The sequence below is a fragment of the Pholcus phalangioides genome, unplaced genomic scaffold, assembly GCF_987345545.1.
Source record: "Pholcus phalangioides strain wild (caught in Gottingen) unplaced genomic scaffold, Ppha-v1.0 ptg000016l_1, whole genome shotgun sequence".
In the NCBI taxonomy this organism is placed as follows: domain Eukaryota; kingdom Metazoa; phylum Arthropoda; class Arachnida; order Araneae; family Pholcidae; genus Pholcus; species Pholcus phalangioides.
Window position 1 is genome coordinate 4,496,970 of NW_028301609.1, and position 20,031 is coordinate 4,517,000.

Below are 20,031 nucleotides of genomic sequence, written 5' to 3' on the forward strand. Positions count from 1 at the left end.
TGACATCAATATATTGCTTACAATGTGTTTTGTCTTGCAACAATAGAACTTATTTACATTTAGAAAGTATTATAATATTTTAGACACAAATTACACGAATTTGTTTTTTTTCTTCTATAATTTAAACAGAAAATAAATATTTACAGGGGGATTATAATTAAAGTTCCCGTGCTCTAGAGTATTTCTCACAAAAAACTGTCCATCCGAATACAGCCAAATTTTTAGCATATCTTAATAATACCATGGGAGAGAAATTTACGAAATAAAGAAAGAAAGTACAATTATCGGCCACCAGGTGAAAGAGTAGAGGTTTTTTTATTGGATATTGAATTTTTCTTTTTTTCCTCATAGACCATATAGCGTATATACCAAGTTTCAATGGAATTAGTCCCCCAGAACGGACGTACATAGGTCGGACCAATGTAGGACTCGTTCTGGTTGACGTACTCCATTGCGACTTCGTATACGGGCTATATGAACCTTGGGAAAAATATGGAACCTGGGAAAAACTTTGTTTCACAGCGTTACAACAAAGCTTCGCGATGATGAGAAAGCAAGTAAGAAAACACAAAGAACTGTATATAAGAATTTATTCCACTGGCTTCTAAACGAGATATTCCGTCAATTATCGTCAAGTGGTTGAACAAACTAGCGATATCACATACACATGTTCTGCTAAAAACAGAGTTGCTTTCGTTAACTCGGGACATTCACCAGCAAATTGAAATTGAAAAATGAAATTGAAAAAACTGGCTGCAGTTTTGGCTGTTTTTGATCAAAGAACCCTTTGCAAATATGCAAAACTACGCATTTAACGGTTAAAATACGGGAGAAACAATAGAAATAGATGTAATAACTAAATCTTTGTGTCCGAAAACGTCACCCAATGAAATTCACCTCCGTAAAGTTCAGCGACAAACATTCACCGAAAGGAAATCTCTCACCGACCAACAATTCACCGCTGACAAAAACTCCCCGGCAAACAATTTACCGGCAGACAGTTCGACATGAACGAATGGATGATCGCGTGAGCAAGTGAACGAGTGAGTGAATGAATGAGTGAAACCGGCCCGTCACTATATAGAGCTAGCTCGCTCTCGCTCACTCACTAGGTCGGCCACTCACTTGTTCAAAAATCCTCGTTTCCCTAATAGACCACTAACTAAATGTCACTTACTATGCCACTCGATCGCTCTCTCAGTTTGCCGGTCACTCAATTGATCTTTAGGTCACTCATTCACTCCCTAGGTCAGTCATTTTGCCATTCACTGCCTACGTCACTTATTTTGCCATTCACTTACTAGGTCACTCATTCTCCCATCACCTCAATAGGTTTCTCACTCCGTTATACATTCAATAATCCAGTCGCTGACTCTGCCACACGCGCACACTCTTACTCGTTTGCTCACTAACTAGGTCACTCACTATGTTTCTCCCTGAATAGGTCGCTCACTCCGTCACACGCGCACTCTTACTCGCTTGCTCACTAACTAGGTCACTCACTATGTTGCTCCCTGAATAGGTCGCTCACTCTCTGTCACGTGCACTTAATCACCAGGATTAAATCACTTACTCTCACTCAATCTGTCAGTCGCCCACTCAATAGATCCTCCTGAAGGTAACACTAGGTCGCTCATCGTGGCACTCATTCACTAGGCCACCCACGCACTCACCAGGTCACTTACTCTATATCTAGGATGCTCACTCTGTCACTCGCTCACTCACGATTTTCTCACTGCAACAGTAACCACTCTGCCATTCACTCACACACACAACACACACTAACTAGTGTATCATTTGCTGACTCACTCACTGAGGTCATTTCTCGTTCTCTTACTGACTTGTGTCGAACTGTTCATTCATTCATTCATTCAAACCGAGCGCAATTCCTGTCTATCGCCATAGGCAATTTACTACCGATTGAGTTGTGCCGGAAGTATTGGTGTGCCCCCCCACAAATCCCCCGGGCCACGAAAACGACTGTATACTAAGTGTACATTACAAAAAATACATTCAGCTGCCTGATATCTGACCAGCCGCCGCTCGAGCAGCCGCCCAACCGGCATGGTTTCAAGGAAGCTGTCCCACGACCGTTGCTTACAAGGGACAGCTTTTGCCCTTATTTTATTAAGAATTGTCGAACTGTTGAGAAATGACGGTGAATTGTTAGTCGATGAATTTTCCGACGATGAATTGTTGGTCCGTGAACTTTCTTATCGGTGAATTGCACGGCGAAGAATTGCTGACGGTGAATTTTCCTCACAGACCAACCTAAATAGTGTTTCGCCGAACGAAAATCTAGAAATTGACTTGACTTCTTGACAAGGACTCCCTCGATTATAAAGCACCTCTAAGAAAAAGTCTTTTCCAGCATCTAATTCGAATCGAACATACAGTTGAGGAATCGAGCCGTGCTCACAGTTTCGGTCTTTTATGGTTCACATTCTAGAATGCAACAGATCGACGGCAACATCTAGCCGTTACCGAGACCTGTTAATATGATCATTCAGAAAATTTAAGGTGTTTTTAATTAATGCCGGAATCGCGGCTGGGTTGGAAGAGTAGTTATTGATGATGTTGTTTTAGTAATTCTTGTCTTCCTTTCAAGTGCTTCCGTTTTCCGTGAAAAGTCAGGTCGGTATGGACTACTTCAACGATTTGCCTCCAGAGCTGTTGGTACGCGTCTTCTCTTTCTACATCGATTCGGAGGGACATCGGAAATTCTTGAAGAACATCCCGCTGGTCTGCAGGAGATGGAACAACACTTACTCGACACCTTCGCTTTGGAAGAACGTCTTGGCCACCGGAGAATGGAAATACGACGAAATCTTGAATTTGGGTGAAAAGGGATTGCTGTATTCAACGCAATCTATATGCTTCTATGACGAACGCGATACAATCAAGATGATTCGCCAATGTCCTAATCTCGTAGAAGTCGTGTTAGTGGGAACAACTCTGAGCAAGAGCTTGATGAGGTGCTTGGCTAAACATTGCCAGAATATCCAGGCATTGGACTTAGTGCCTGGTGTGGATATTCCAAAAAACACGCTGGGTGAATTTTTGAGAATCCGTGGCCACAAACTGAAGAAATTGCACATGTGCAACATTCAATTCGTCAAGGAGAAGAACCTGTTTTCAACGATCACTGAACATTGCCACTCTCTTGAGAAACTGATGATTTTTCCGAGCCTTTTGCATGATGATGATGATTTACCTCGAGTCGAATTTCCGATTAAAGAACTAGCAACGAGATGCCCGAAACTACGATCATTGCAATTGCACTGCAACGATGTTATTCCACCGCAACTAGGAAATTGTCACAACGGGTTCGAAAATATGATATCGTTCTGCGCCCACGACGTAAATTTCCATGGCCTGAATCTGTATGCAATATTGAAGAACTCAAACGATCTTTGCGATCTGCAGATAAAGGGATGTCGTAACGTCATACTCAGCAACATATCAAGCATTCCTTCTGATAAAGTCGAAATTCTGTATATAATGGATCTTGACTTGGGAAATTCTACTACGGAGTTTTTGGAAAAGGCAGTGAGCAAGTGGAAACGAACTTTGACATCACTTTGCTTTGATGGTCTGAAACGTGATCTAACTGCTGTCTTGGACGCGTACCATCACGAGAATCCGGATCCACTGATGAGCGAAGAGTATCTGAGTGATGTATTTCGGGAATGCAAATACTGAGCAAGAATGACACATACATGAGATTTCGATTCATCATCTAGAGTAATGGGAAGTACTTCCATGATACAGGACCTAATAAATTCATTTTCAAGTGAAAAATGATTTTTTTTTAAAAATCCCTGATACTGATTATTCTTCGTTTGAACGCGACTTCTATATACGTGCGTTTTTCACAGAAAATGGCTTTTATACGCAGTGAAACCTCAGATCCTTTAACCCTTAACTGGCGTGTAGTGGTATTTTGACCCCAGCAAGTATTAATGCATTTTGAAAATCAACAAAAGAGATTTTTATAAAGCAATGGGGTTTTAACATGACTTCATTCATCTGTCAATTAATTCACTAAAAAATTTTCCAAATTTCTTTAATTATTTTCATTAAAGTTTCTTTCATCAAGATACATGATACATCGATCGATCTTGACGCATTTTCTCTGTGTAAACTAAAGAGCGTTATCATTTTCATATTCTAACATTGAGGCGGTGCACAATAAATCTCCCCGATATCCATCTAATAATAATATTCTGCCGCAAATTCGGCTTTGTGCCGTCGAGAAAGTTTCGACTCGAATCAATTGGACTTCAGAATGTTTCTCAGTTGGATTCGTCACTTGGCATTCTTCAGGCGCGCGTATACATTAATCGTCGATCTTGCAACGTAGGAACTCCTGCGCCGGTTAAAATTCGTTCGTGGGTACACAAACTTCCTTTGTGTTCCTTTTCTTGCCTTTGTGTTCACTGGAAAACCGATTTCTGGAGGGGTGGGGGGTCGAGCTCTAAGAGCTATAGAATTATTCACAACCCCCGTGCAAATTATTGAATGATATAATTTGTACAAATTACGTAAACAACATACAAGCTACGAAATGGATCGTCTTCCGAACACAGTACAAGTGTCAATATTCATGCAGTGTGTGATTGAGACAAGCAAAAGAATGTTCCGTGAGCGATATGCACAGCCAGATGACTGACGTGGTCAACTTCAACACTAGTAGAATGATGTCAGTCAGTTTGAGAGGTTTGAAGAGTTATTGAGATGTTATTCGGTGAATAGACTGTGTCTGTCATTAATTCCCTACTCCTCAATGCGTTTACAACCTTATAATGTGACTATTATTGGTGATTTCGGTATTTCGCCGATACCTTCTCGTTTGAGCTATGAATCCAGGGTCAACTTGTTCATATAGAAGGCAAGTGATCAATGCATCAACGTCCAGAGTGAAGGACAGTTATTATTTCCACCTCTGGCCTGGACGCAAGATATATCTTAACTGTGGCCCTAGTTCACCGAACATACGAGAAAACAAAACTGTCAATTTAATTTAGCATAAAATTGAATCAAAATTCAAATTTAAATAAAAAACACTTTTTATGGAATTAACAGGGTGTCTCATAAGTAAATGTTGCACATTGAAATGCGATTTGCGAAACACATATACTCACGAAGGAAGAGGGGGGGGGGATTTGGCGAAGAAAAATAATTAATTCAAATTCTTGTCGATAGTCGGCCAAGGGAAATCATTCCGACAGGACCTCAACCTGTCTTGAACCTCTTCTGTATCCTAAACGTCCGTAAAACTTCATTCGGAGATCCATGGCTGAGGTGAAACTTTACCAATAGGGCTTTATCCATTAATGTGATTATCACAATAAAAAACTCATGTAAATGCCAATAACAGGAAAATCTAGAAATGAGCAGTTGATAGTACACCCTGCCTTTCGTAGGACTTGCATATTTCCAGTCATTTGCTTTCGTGTAGCGTGGCGAGAAACCGAAGTACTTGGCGACATGCGGAGTACAGTGACCGGTTCCAACACTAGCTCTACCAAAGCGTATTAAGAAGTCTTTAATACGCTTTGTGTAGAGCTTAAAGCTGGTTAAAGAGTGGCTAAAGTATGGTTCTACTCTAGCTCAAAGCCGCTTGAAAGTTAATGCAGCTTTGGCTCTAGCTGGTGTTGCCGATTCTCGGGTGAGTGTGAAGTATGAAGTAAGACAATCAACAAGACAAAGTCCTTCCTGCCGTAAGTTGATTCCCCCCGCACTCGCCACCTTAACATATTCGAAATGTGATACGACATACGTAATAATTTAATCTCGAGCACATGTGGACCATCATTAAATATATATGAGCGACCATTGCATTGTGTCTTTTATTCACGAGTGTGTGAATTTATTCTACTGAACTAGATAGAGGTTTGCCGTGAAACACCTAGCGTCGTTACACGAGTGCAATCACGTTAGATATTGCGCATGTGTTGGAAAGTTTGACTAGCTTTATCATAAGAAAATGGCTGCCACCATCCTGTATCTAAAAGTATCGATCACCTTGGCAAATATTACTTGATATTAGTTCTTGGGAAATGTTTTCATACTAAACATCAAAGTCATTTCACTTTGGAAAAACGTTCAGGTTTCGTCATACACTCGCATCGAAAAGGACGGTTTCAAAGTTTCATGTGTGTGTGCCTCGGGATATTTTCGGAATGTATACAACTTTCTTCCTGGTATTAAACAGAGAATTTTCCTGGAAATTTCATATCCAGTTTCCGGTGATGATAATAATTTGAAATTTCACCTTTCAAGGTTTAGAAATATGTATCTCATAGCTATTCGTGGGGATAGAATCCTCAATGCGGGGGAACTTCTACTTACGTGTTCCTAACGGAAAATCCGAGCTAAAATTCATAAAATTTCGGTAATTATTCGATTTACAATAATTTCGACTCGGACATTTCGCCTCCGGAAATTTCACTCCTTACATTTCGCCTGCCATGATCGTGTGAGTGACCATATGGGTGATAAACTAAAGAGGTGTGTGACAGTATGGCTGGACAAGTGAGTGGGCACTCATACGTTTACTCACTTGATCATTAATATGGTCATGCACTCAACGCCATACAGTAATTCACACTCACGTACTCGTACGGTCACTTACTTTGTCACTCATAGATCTTTCGCCTACTTGGTCACTCACATAGGTCTTTCGCTTATTTAGTCACTCATATAGGTCTTTCACTTATTTAGTCACTCATAGGTCTTTCGCTTATTTGGTCACTCATAGGTCTTTCGATCACTAATACAGTCACCCGCACACTCACTTGGTCACTTATGCGGTCACTCATTTTCTGTCTTGGTCACTCATTCGATCACTCAGACATAGGTGTCCGTGACGAAATGTACCTGGAACGAAACGTGCCAGTGGCGAAATTTCCGAATCCCAATTTTTTTTCAACGCCGAAATCAAGGGAAATGTCGGGTAACTTCCTATAACTTTTAGGAACGAACTGTATTCGTAACTCGAAGTACCACATGCACTTTGGTTTTATGCAGAGGGTGCATAGGAAACGGAGGGGGGGGGGGATTATGACATTTCATTGGCGAACCGTTGATTCTAGAGGCGTCATTTTAATTTAGAAATAAAAGTATCCAAATAACATGTAGTACTCAGTTTATGTCATTCATGTTTTAAAGGGATTGTATAGTTATTAAAATAAAATAAAAAATGACTTTTTATACCGACACCGTCTGCCCAAAAACCAATTAGAAAGTTGTATCCTTGTCACTCCTGATGCCAAAAAAATGTTACGTTGCAAAATTCACTGAATTATTCGCATTTGAAAACAGAGTGAAGTTGGGAAAAAACAACGTTTAATGCAATTTAAACGGTTTTTCCACATCTAGAGCTGTTTTTCTTCCCAACCTTCCTCCGTTTTTCGAATGCGAATATCTCAGTGAATATTTCGCTTAGAAGCATGGAAATGTTTTGCTGGCATCAGGGGAGAAGGGGGAAACAACTTTCTAATTGAGTTTTCGAGCATACTGGGACTGTATAAAAAGTCAATTTTATTATTTTCATGACTATACAACCGCTTGAAACATGAAAGACATATCTGAGTACTACACACGTAATTTGGAAACTTTTTCTAATTGGAAGTATACCCCTAGGACCAACGGTTCGCCAATAAAATGTCATACCCCCCAGTTTGCTATGAGGCCATTCATGGCCCCCACATACTGGAGCAGGGCCCTAGTCTGGAATCTTTTAAGGGGCCGCCCGACCAGACTTTCACGGGCCTCTTTATGATAAATTTACAGCATGAAAAAGCAAAAAAAATTGCGAAAATTCTCCCGGGCCCCAGGGCTAGAGCCTTGTCAGCCCGACCCTTGTGGGGGGGGCATGGGGGCCATTCAAGTATTACGTAAGCAAATTTTTATCCATTTTTACCACCCCCCCTTGTCAGCAAAAGTCCCCCCCCCGATGCTGACGTAATATTTGAATGACCCCTAAATGCACCCTGTATTCTTTACACCCTTTTTTTTTTTGTTAAATAGAAATATTAAATTACGATACCTATTCCCCTAAATATTCTAATTTTGTGTTCACTGGTATTTCAGAAATGCAGCATCGTCCGTTTTCCACTTATACTAGAAATATACTATATATATATTTTGTGCGTGAAAACCTTTATTTTATATGTGAGGCTCTGACCATCACTTGTATTATCAACCTGTATAATTATCAACATTCTATCACACAGACGTTATTTCTATGTAGAAAATATTTCATCGTTAACTGTCACGTTTAACTTCCGTTTTTATTTCCAGTAACCGTACCGATGTAAGCTTCTGATATAATCCCTGTTACGTATGTTTCAGTAAGTTATCATGGAATGATAACACATTCTTGGGATTTCCAGAGTTCGGGAAATTCTCGCTTGCAAACAATGATGTGTATCCTAAAGAAAACGAAGTTAGTATCACTGATTTTTGGAAAAATGTCGTTCCCTATGATTTGATTCATGATTGTTATTGAGATGAATCATTTTCCAAATCCATTCTTTTAGGTGAAATTTCGTATCCATTGTTGAAGTCATTCATTTGCCGTTTACAATTCCCTTCATAGGTGGCCGTACAAGAGTGTTCAATATTTTAGTGTGCGCGCGCCACTTCATTGGTTTGTAAACGTGTCGCCGGCCACTCGAGTTGAATGGAAATGTGTCTCGAGCAACTCAGAATGTGCCGAAGAAGGCTTGAGCAATCTGGAACTGTGACGCGCGCAATTTAAGATATCTGGAACTGCAAAAAAAGTCACTGAAATGATCTGGAAATGTGCCAAACGCTACTTGATTGATCTAAAAAATGCCGAGGGGCCACTCAAGTGGAACTGTGGGAATGTGTCGCGAGACACTTAATCCTTTAAAGGGCCATTTTTTTCTGGTAAAGCTATATTGAACTGTATTTGTAATTGAGGTTGATTGATGAAAGGAAATTTTTTCAGCTTATCAGATAATTTTAAGAAATTGATTAATTAATTATTTTTTTAGATTATTCAGCTAATTTATTTTTGGAATTTCTGAAGTTGTTATTATATGGTAGCTATAATGAGAGGTTGCAAAATAGCTTAAAATGAACAATTGATGAATTCGGCCTCCTTAGAAGGGTTAAGTGAACTGTAAATGAGTCTCGAGCCACTCAGAATGCAAATTCTAAGAACAATTGAACTGCAATTGTGTCGTGGCTGTTCAAGTGAGCTATAAATGTTCCAGGGCCGCTTAGATGAAGTGTAAATGAGTTGCGTTGCCCCACACACACTCTCTCTCTTGAGGGAACTGCAAACGTTTCGCGGACCAATCAAGTAAGTTGAAAATGAATCAAGCCACGTAAATGAACTACTACTACTACTACTAAACCAGACATGCACCTAGTCCATATTCCTGCGCGGAACTTTTTAACGAATTGTTGCATGTTGGAATGTGTGTGTGTGTGTACGTATAGTGAACCATCCGTGAAGTTTGTTTCTATGTAATGCTTGTTATGCGTGGTGCTGCTATCTGCAATCATTTTCTTTCAACTATGAGTTTTTTCTCAACTTAGAGAGAGTGAAGTGTAATGAATGAATAATTATACCGTTGCTGCCTGCGGCGAGACCGGATCGCAACCGCGCCTCGAAGTTGGGAACCGCAGAAAACCAACTTCAGCTGACCACCACTGTGGCGACGGTGGTGGTTTTAACCCGAATCCTCGCGATGCGAGTCCGTCACTCTGACAACTCGACCACCACAGTGGCACTCACTTTAATGAACTGAAGTTAAAGAGAGAGAGAGAGAGAGTAATTCACTGCTGACAATCTGCTTGAGGTCGCTTACAGTGGCGTGAGTCACTGAAGTATGAGATTCACTGATACACGCAAATGTGTAACGAGCCCCTCAAATGATTGGATAATTTTTCGTTGGCCACTTAAGGGGTTTGGTTATTTTCTCACGGGTCACATCAGACGACTCGGAGGGCCACGGGCTGAGCATGTATGTCGTAATGCATTCGAATAAGTGAGTACCTGGCATATACAAACATACACAGTTTTATTTTCTCGGGCAATGCTCAAGAAAAGGCATTAAGTATGATGTTTTAAAGCGATTTCTTAGTGGAAATATTCAACGTAGAAATTTATAGAAATATTTTCTAGACGATGGGGGAAAAGATCTGTAAAAAATAAATAAACAAACAAAGTAATTTTTCAGCAACGAAAAGCAAGAATTCTCAGGTTTTTTCCGCATTTCTATCCTATTTTCAAGCTCCATTGCATTTCAATCAGTTTCTCAGAATCCTTTCCGTTCGGTTTTCGCTTCCGTGTGCATTCAAAGCATTTCTCCTCGGACAAAAAACAAAATGTGACCACCCCTTAGCAATTTTTCTCAAAGAAATGCAGCCGAGAATTGTTTCTAAGGCCGGGATTACACTGTAAAAGTTTTGTAAACGTTCTTTTATAAAATTTGAAAAATACGACCAATAAACGGATCGGTTGCATTTTCTCGAATGTAATCGATCAGCTCATTGGTTGTATTTTTCAAGTTTTATAAAACAACTTTTACAAAACTTTGTACTGTCATAGGATAGCATAACACAATGAAATATATACTGTAAAAATTTGAAATTTATCAATAGATAAATATTATTTTTAATGACATGCCTACACAAGAAAGTTTTTTACCATGTTATAATAGGTAAGGAACGATAATAATTAACGGCCACGTTAGCTATGACAACCCATTCTATCGCGGTTACGGCACGTTAATCATATGTTTTCTTCGAAATTTGACAGAGAAAACTGTATGTTTATAGTATTATTTTTGTAGTTTTTTCTCCCAAATTTCTCTTTTCTTCCTTTCATCATATGGAGCTAATACAATACAGTTACTAGACAGGGTGTCCTGTAAGTGCTAGTACGGCATTTATCTCATCTACCGTCTGTCGTAGAGGTATGATTCTAATTAAAAAGTGCTCGACAGGCGTTCAAAAATTACCCTGTATTCGTTTTGACAGTTTGAATACAGTGTGTAACAAAATAAAAGAAATCTAAATTTTAATACTGTTCCCCTGTGTTCCAATTGGATAGTCGTTGCCCAGTCTCTCGTCATACCAACAAAAATAATCCCATGTTTCTAAGTGCAATACTCACTGAGATATTCGAATTCGAAAAACGGGGTAAATTTGGGAAAGAAAAGAGTTGAATACGGACCCGCATTTGACGCTGGAATTATAAAGAATTCTAATATTTTTGAAATATTTTGTTTAGTATAATAATTTACGTTTTTCATTTTGTTACACACTGTATTTTAACTCTCGAAACTAGTACAGGATAATTTTTGAACGACTGTTGAGCATTTTTTTAAATTGGAATCGTACCTCTGCGACCGACGGTTGATGAGATAAACGCTGTACTAGCACTTATAGGACACCATGCGTAGTAACTGTGTGTATTGGCTCTATGTGACAACACAAAGACAAGATACATTTGAGAGAAAAACTACGAAGGTAATAATATAAACATACAGTTTTCTCTGTGAAATTTTGAAGAAAAAATATTGAATAACGCGTCGTGACAGAATGATTTGCCATAGCTAACGTGGACATAACTATCACGGAAAAACACGCAAACTTGGCAGGGACCCCAAATGATATCTTTTGTTATCAGACCTTAACCAGCAATCCCCGGCCACTTCGTGAACTGGCTGGCCAAAACTCGAAATTCGGACAATAGCCAAGTCGATATACAACGAAAAAATCCGGCAAATTCGCGATCTGGCCAATTTAGGATTTCGGCAGTAATATATACAAATTTCTCTCCCGCGAGCAGCAGCCTCGACTGAAAATATACTGCAAATCTGGTTTATTACAAAATTATTACAAAATCTCCATTAAATTATCATTTCATTGTTCGAAAATACCACGGAATGCAGTTGGAAACCATATTTAAATTTCATTTGCGAATACTTGAAACACTCCTTAACTTGAGAAAAATTTCATCCATTTATAAAATATTTCCTCTAATAAATGTTTCCTCTGCTAACTTCTCACAAGCATAAAATTTTAAAATATTCCAGAGTAAGAGAGAAAAAAAAAATTAAACCACAAAATTTTCGAGCAGAATATTCGAGAAATGTCGAGAATATTCAGAAAAAGAATTAAATGCCTTTCCACGGAATGCTCTTCTTCTTTGTGTAAGAGGTAAAACATTTAGAATTCTATCCGTACGTGTACCTTTGGGAAATACTTTCTAGTTTTTCCCGTTTCTGAAGATATTTCGAGTGGAAAAGATTTCATATTTTACTAAAGGGAAGAAAAAAAAGAAACAAAACATTTTCCGGAAGATGAAACGGGATTTTGGAAACAAGTATTTGGAGAAGAAACAATTTTTTTATACATTTCTTCGTATTCGACTAAAATCAACTTTTACTTCCTCCAGCTACATAACAAATGTGTTTTTAAATGTGAAAATCCGAATCCTGCATTAAAAATGTATATATTCCATTGATTGCGTTGTACAAATATTTCCGGAATATTGTATATATATATATATATATACATACATATTTGCCGATATATATATGTATGTTTATTGTAAAACACGTATCGCAATTTATGATGAAATTAAAGAATGTTGTTGAATTAAAATGAAAAGAACCAAAATATGGAAAACTACACAAAAATATGAAACATAAAACATTTTGATACATTTCACTTGTAGATATGCGTATACTTGTGTGTCTGTGTTACGGTAAATGTGTGATGAATGTGGTTATTATGCATAAACTTCGAGAATTTTTTGGAAAGCTTGATGAATTTCCCTAAATTAATCACTTTCACCGGAGATTATGCGAAGTACCCAAGCGCGCCATTGGTAAAGTTAACAAGTCCTGAAAGTGTTATCGCTTTTACCGCGATTATGCATAATGCCGAAGCTTCGCGTCGGTAACCATGATAACTCATACCGAATGATGTACTCATACAGAATGATGTTAACTGAATGTTGATTATATGTGGGAACGATCGCAAAATTTGTTATCATTATACCGGGGGTTCGACGATATTCATCACACGTCTTAGACACATTTGAAATTATATTCATATTCATAAAATTTACCAATTACACTAGGGTATTATGCATAATCAATCACAGATAAAAGTGATAAATTTCAAGTAATAATAAAATTTACCAACGACACTTGGTTATTATACATGATCTTCGATAAAAGTGATAAATTTATCAAACTTGCTACGACGAGTAGTAAGTATACATAACAACCAGTTATATATATATATATATAAATGAAATACTGAAAACAAATTAATATGTGAATTGGAAAGAGAAATAGCAAAAACATGAAAATTCAGATAGGAATTTATAAATGAAAAAAGTTATAGCCAATGTCTAGGGCTCTCATCGGGGGGAACATCCTGACGTTGGCTTAACACAGAACGTTTCTGAGTGCATTTGACCACCATAGCCTAAATATATGATCGATTCCCCCGACGTTCTGCTGATGTACTATTCAATTCAAAAATCAAAATAGAAGAAAAACAAATGTTTTCGTCAAGTTTATGAAATAGCAAAGTAGCAGTCAATATAAAAATATATAAAATAGATGCAGAAGGTGCAAGTACATACCATGTACTAATCCTAGGTGTGCCAGGTTGTGCTCAAAGTGAACAGTTATAGTAATTGGTGTGAGGTGGAAGTAAGTCCCGGGTGGGAGGAGGAAACCCGTTGCATATTAGGATTTTTTCGGGATTATTAAATGAATTTTTAAAATCGTTGCATTATTACAGATATGTTTTATGCTAGAAAATTGTGAAAATACAATATTGAAAACCTTTTTACTGATATTTGAATTGTGATTCGTTAGAAAATTGTCTTATTTTTAAGTCAAGGAAATCAGCTTGATTATTGTTGTGATTAGTTTTTCTAAGATTTAATGTGCTAGGATAGACTTGCTGGCCGATTTCGTGAAAGTTGTTATAGTTGAAGATTATTAAATCATCAATGTATCTGAAACCAGTAATATTAAGAGAAATTAAATTTTTGTCTTCAAAGAAATGCAAGAAAATATTTGCAAAAGCACTTGAAAAACAAGTCCCCATAGGAATCCCTGTCGTTTGTTTATATTAACAAATACCATTAATCAAAATTCTCAAAAATGCAAAATTCATTTTTCTGTATATATATATATACACCAAAAAAAGAATTATTTTAAGAAAAAGTAAAACAAAAATGAATTTTATGAGAGTAAAATAGAACCTATGCAGTGGGTCGTCATCGGGGGAACCCCATGAATGGTTCGAAAAGCGTAGGCGTTTCTGAAGGGTGGCTATGCCTAATTGCATTGAAAATGCCAACCCTTGCTCCCCGACGCCTGCCTTCTCAAAAACATGTTGGATGAAAAACGACAATGAAAAATATGTTAAAAATACAATATTAGAAATTATAGAAATTATATTTAAAAATATAGTCAAAAAATTACCTGACATACCTCAAGAATGAGGAGACTGTTGCTGTTTCGAAGATTTTTCTGGAAATGTCGTTGAGAAAAAGGTGGTTGGAATACCGTTGCCAGAAAAAAATGTTCCAGAAAAATCTACGAACAAAAATCCAAACTGCAATACAACTTTGTTGGCTCTCGTTACATTGATGACCTAATCATTTTCAACAAAAGCAATTTTAACAGCATTTTCCCCCTTTTTGAATTTCGCTGCAAAATGAGGCTGAAATGAGGAAAAAAACCTGTTCATCTGAATGAATTTTTTTATTTCGGTGTGGAACCAAGGATCATTCTTTCCAACTTCACTTACAAAGACCGGTTGTTTCTCTGAGCACAGAATTTGGATATCTGTGCAGAATGAAAAAGATAGGTATATACAGTAAAACCTCGATAAGTCGTCACCTCAAGTTGTCGCAAAATTATGACGGCTTAAGCGGAATGCCGTCAGTTTTAATGTGCAAAGTTGTGAAAATCGTATAATTTAAATATGACATTTATCAAAGTATGAATCAAAATAACAATATATTAATCAAATTTATAGATTGCGAAGAAAAAATAATAGCATTTTTTTAGTCTTTTTTATCTCTTATTACTTGAATAATTGTGGTGAAATGTACTGTACACTTTGATTTATACTAGTAATTTTTAATTTAGACTAACAGAGCAACTGTTTGAATAAGTAGCTTTTATTCATAACATAAGTCTATATTGAACATTAATTTCACATACACATCAAATTTAATATTTTAGTGCTTTAATTCTTCATCAGTAGTTCATGATGCAACTACAAAGTAATCTCGAACACTTTGAACTTGGTGGAGGGGCCCCGGGCGTGGAAAAGTAAACGGAAGACCTCAACTTGGGAAAGAATGTCTAATTTTTTTCAACAAAGATATTTTGTTTAAATTTCAAGCCCTAAATTAGTAGAGTCCATGCTTTCTATGATTATTTATTATCTGTGAACGCGCGTTGCATTTTGACCTAAAAACTTGATTAATTTTATTCTTCTATTTACATAATTTTTGATTTCCTTGCACTATATGTAATCTTTGACACATCAATAAATTTTGGTTGTGCCGGAGACGCCCTGCCTCCCCCCCCCCTCCGGGGGGGGGGGGGGCGAAGTGCTTACGTTGCTTCTTGCGATAGAGCTTGGGTGTCTCGCGGTTTGTCCAGTTTCTCCAATGGAGCCCAGGCAGAAATGAGATATATCTTGAACAGTCCCCAACGTTCCAAAAACCTTAGTCGGCAAATGAACTTCCCCAACGTAACTTTCGTTACTTAAACTGTTCCGTTTGGGTATATAGTATTCTATGGTGACTTTTAAGCATATGGCAATACTGTTAACAAGCTCTTTTTTTAATGGGAGCCATAAAAATAGTCTGTTCCTCTTTCTCAAACTTTTTCATAGTGACGACTTGACCGAAATTAGCGACGAGTAAACGAGGGTTTAATAACATTGTAGTCTATGAGAGCTGGAAGCGCTTGAAGAAAAACAACGACTTAACCGGAGTGACGACTTATTAGGGTGACGACTTAACGAGGTTTTACTGTATATCATACTACTTTACATGCAATACAGGAAACTTTTTCTGCACAGCAGAAACTTTCTGTACACGGATGTACTTTCCATTCTTAGTAATTGCCAGACTCTAAACGTCCATATCTTGTAAACTTATTATCCACCAAAAAATACTTATTGTCCTTCCGAGTTACTTTAATCCATAACCAACAAACTGGTAAAAAGAAAATTTTATCACCCACAAAATATGCCTTTTAGAAAACAACTATGCACTATAGGATGTATTACATTGAGAAACATCGTTGAACTGATACTTCTGTCATCTATCAAATAAAAAACACAGCTGTTAATGATACTTAAATAAAAATTGGTGAATAATATTGTGCCGCATCAAAATCAATGCAGTATGGCATTGGTAAATAATTTAAAATAATAACAATAGAAATCATCAAATTTGATAAAAAAAAACCTTTAACAGTTGATATTTATGTACAGTAAATTGACATTGGTAACACTTAAAAAATTTAACGTGTTGAGCCACCACATATTTCAAAGATTTTCTAACCCTCCAGCGTGGTATGATGGGATCCAAATGTCTTAAAAATGTTGAAGATATCATCAAGAATGTAAATACATTTTGTTTTATGGTAGATATAAAATTTCCAAGGAACTCAATATACATTGGAACTCTATGTTTTGGAGAAACGACACTGTTAAATATCTTGGGTGCATATTACATAAGTCTCTCCTTTGCTTTATATATAAAACCTATATAAAAAATAAGACATCAGAAACTTTAGGAATGCTATCACGTTTCCTCAAGCAAAACTTTCACTACGGAACAAAGTCATCGTGTTTAAGACCCATTTTGCTCATCATTCATCAGACCTATTTTGACGTATACTGCCCCAGTGTGGGCATATGCCAGTAAAAGAAAGATGAAGAGTCTACAAAAGCAGCAGCATATTATACTACGACAAAGCGCCATGACACGTGAGAGGAAAGAATATCAGAAAAAAGATCTGGATGTACCATTAATCTTGGACTTCATCAAAAAACTCGCAAGCGTGCATTTCGAAAGGCTTAGATCGTCGGAACATCCTCACTTACGTGAGTGAGATCGTCGAATATGACAATAAGAGTTCCCACAATGCATCCCGGACCTACGGATGTGTTAGATGTCACCTGGACAATGAACTAGCGCTTTGAACTTGAAAAAAAAATCTGTGTTATATATTTACTATCTCAGTACTATGTTGAAATATGGTAACCAGCATTTATTTGAATATCTAATTGCATTTATTCCCATGTATACTCATGTTAATCGGATATATTCTACACATTCTCATTTATTCGTTTTCGCAAACTTATAAGGTACAACTTATTTTTAATTTGTGGATTGTGTGATCAAAGTTGTATATTGCAATTATTATAATTTTGTTATTTTTGGAAATTGCGCTCAGTTTTTGATACTCATTATGTTAACGGCATTAGTCTTGCTTGTATAGATATGAAGTATTGCAAGGTCTGCAATTTAGTAACAATCCATAAGAGGGTTGACTACTGAGGGGTGTTCACAGACAGTGCAACCATGAAAAGTGTATAATTATTAATGAATGAACTGTATACTGTTTAATGAATGAACGATATTTTTTTTTTTAATTACTCATGCTCTGTAAACATAAATCTCTGATTAGCATCTTTCAATTATGTCACATAATCCGTGGGGGATTTTTGGGTAACACAACATCAACTACTCTCCCTTAGCTGAGTCCCTTATCTAAGATTTTTGGTGGACTCCCAGGTAAGACTCTTCACGCCCCACCCCCAGTAGTATGAACTTAGAGTGTGGAAAACAAAACTGATGAGAATATCTTCGGACCCAGGGCTGAAGGTCTGCCAGTTCCCCCCCCCCCTCTTGTATGGGCCATGCGGTAACTTCGGTTGAATAGGGGTTCTACGATGAGATCCGTCATAATGACTTATGACAATAAATATGTATATTAAGAGCAAAATATTAATATATACGAATATTAAGAGACCCCCCCCAACGCATAGGGGAAGGAATAGGGAACCATGCTTCCTCCCAAGCTGGTCGAAATGAAAAATATTTTAGAGGTAAGGAAATTACCTTTCATGTGCTATTCCAACAGATTTCTGTAAATTTTAATTCTGTTTTGAAAGGTAAAGACTCAAAATATTTCCCAGGAAGGCAATTTTTGTGCCTCGCCCCAAGCCTTTTTGACGATCCTGGGTACGCCCCGATTAAGAGATGGTGCCTAAGCCCTGTTTCATTTTGCCCTAGAGCTATGATGCTGTTGAGACGGTGGCGGTAAGGACATTTTTTTTTTTGGTAAAATATTCAAAAATTTGTTAAAGTTCTGTATAACAGCCTGATTATCATCAAGGGTTCCGCTGAACAGCTTCAATTTTGTTCAATTTTGCAACATAAGAGGTTCTGTTGAACAGCTTCATTACCATCAAGGGTTCCACTGAACAGCTTCATTATCATCAAGGGTTCCGATAAACAGCTTCATTACCATCAAGGGTTCCGCTGAACAGCTTCATTATCATCAAGGGTTCCGCTGAACAGCTTCATTACCATCAAGGGTACCGCGAGAAACAAGGGTCCGCGTTGGAAACCCCTGGTTTAGATAACCGTAATTGCGAGCCTCAGTCTGAACCTGATATAATGTATTTTGATTAAACTAATTTTTCGAATTTCCTCGAAATAACACCTATTTGATGAATTCTGAAATCGGACCTCGATATAACAAAATCATAATCAACAAATTATACCCCCAATATAACGAACACGCATTTCAAAAATCTTACGATCGTACCCCGGCGCAACGAACTGCCACTTAACATTGTTTTTGTTTTGTTTTTTTTTGATTTGACAAATTTGTAATCGTGAAATGACGATTTCAATCAGTAAATCATGAAATTCATTTGATAATTCTTTGATGCACCACGTCGTTCTCTGCACACGAGGGCTAATTAGAGCAGGACCTGCAATTAATTGCCGATTCCAAACAGCAGCTTTCGACATTTTGTCTTTTTTTACACTCATCGAGAAGTTGGTGCGCTAACCCCTAGGGGTGCGACTTTGGTGCGGCAGCAATCTTTTTCTGTGGTCATGTTGTCACCGTTTCTGCTGTACTGATACGGCAGGAAAGTTTCTGACAAGAATGAATCGGGTATCGAACTCACAACACCTCTAAAGCCGGGTTTTCCTAGGAGCAGGTTTCCCCTTTGCCGCGCGCAACGTTATTCGTCCAGCGCGACACGCCGTCCCCTCACCAGTAAGAAAAGCAGCATGACAGTTTTCCTACGGAGCGCAATACGCCTCACGAATGCTCTTTACGTCGGGCGTGATTGGCCGACTTCTTCTGGAGGAGTCAAATGCGTCGTGCGCCGCGCGTGGTTTTGCCGATATTCTCTTCACTCTTGTGTGTTTTCTTTTCCTTCCCTTCAAACCGGAGCATGCAGACGACAGAGTAGCTGATGCCAAAGCCATATACTTTATATAGACGCCCTGATCTGATGCGCCTCGCTAGCAAATCACAAACGCGTAGCGTGATTATGTAACACGTTTCTGTCGGCGCGAAATAGTCTAATTCGGTTCACGCTGCGCAACAAACCTATTCCTAGGAAAACCCGGCTTAAACCTCCTTCTGGTATTTTGCGCGAGTATCTTATTCACCTGGTCTATCACGTCTTGAAATTCACTAAATCGGAGTTCGTTACATCGGGGGTCAGAACTATATCTATCAAACATACCAGACTCCTTTGGGAATTTTTTTTTCATATTTATCAAATTCATCAATTGACTTAGCATTATCGTTAGTAAAAGTGATACATATTATTTCAGTATGTATCAAATTCAGCAATGACACTTGGGTACTATGCATAATCGCCGGAAAAATGGTAAATTTATCAAAATTACCGAGACGTTTGGCGATTATGCATAACAACCGATTCATCATT

The 20,031-nt window shown here is 37.8% G+C and overlaps 1 protein-coding gene across 1 annotated transcript; it reads left to right on the forward strand.

Annotated features, from left to right (window-relative positions):
- Nucleotides 1-2,640: 2,640 nt before the first annotated feature.
- Nucleotides 2,641-3,702, forward strand: LOC149074905 (F-box/LRR-repeat protein 6-like). The gene has a single exon (XM_089245975.1). It carries the CDS (start codon nt 2,641-2,643, stop codon nt 3,700-3,702), a length of 1,062 nt encoding a protein of 353 aa, XP_089102101.1.
- The last annotated feature ends 16,329 nt before the right edge of the window (nt 3,703-20,031 follow it).

Coding starts and splice junctions, on each gene's coding strand:
- LOC149074905 (XM_089245975.1), top strand. CDS start 2,641: ATGGACTACTTCAACGATTTGCCTCCAGAGCTGTTGGTACGCGTCTTC.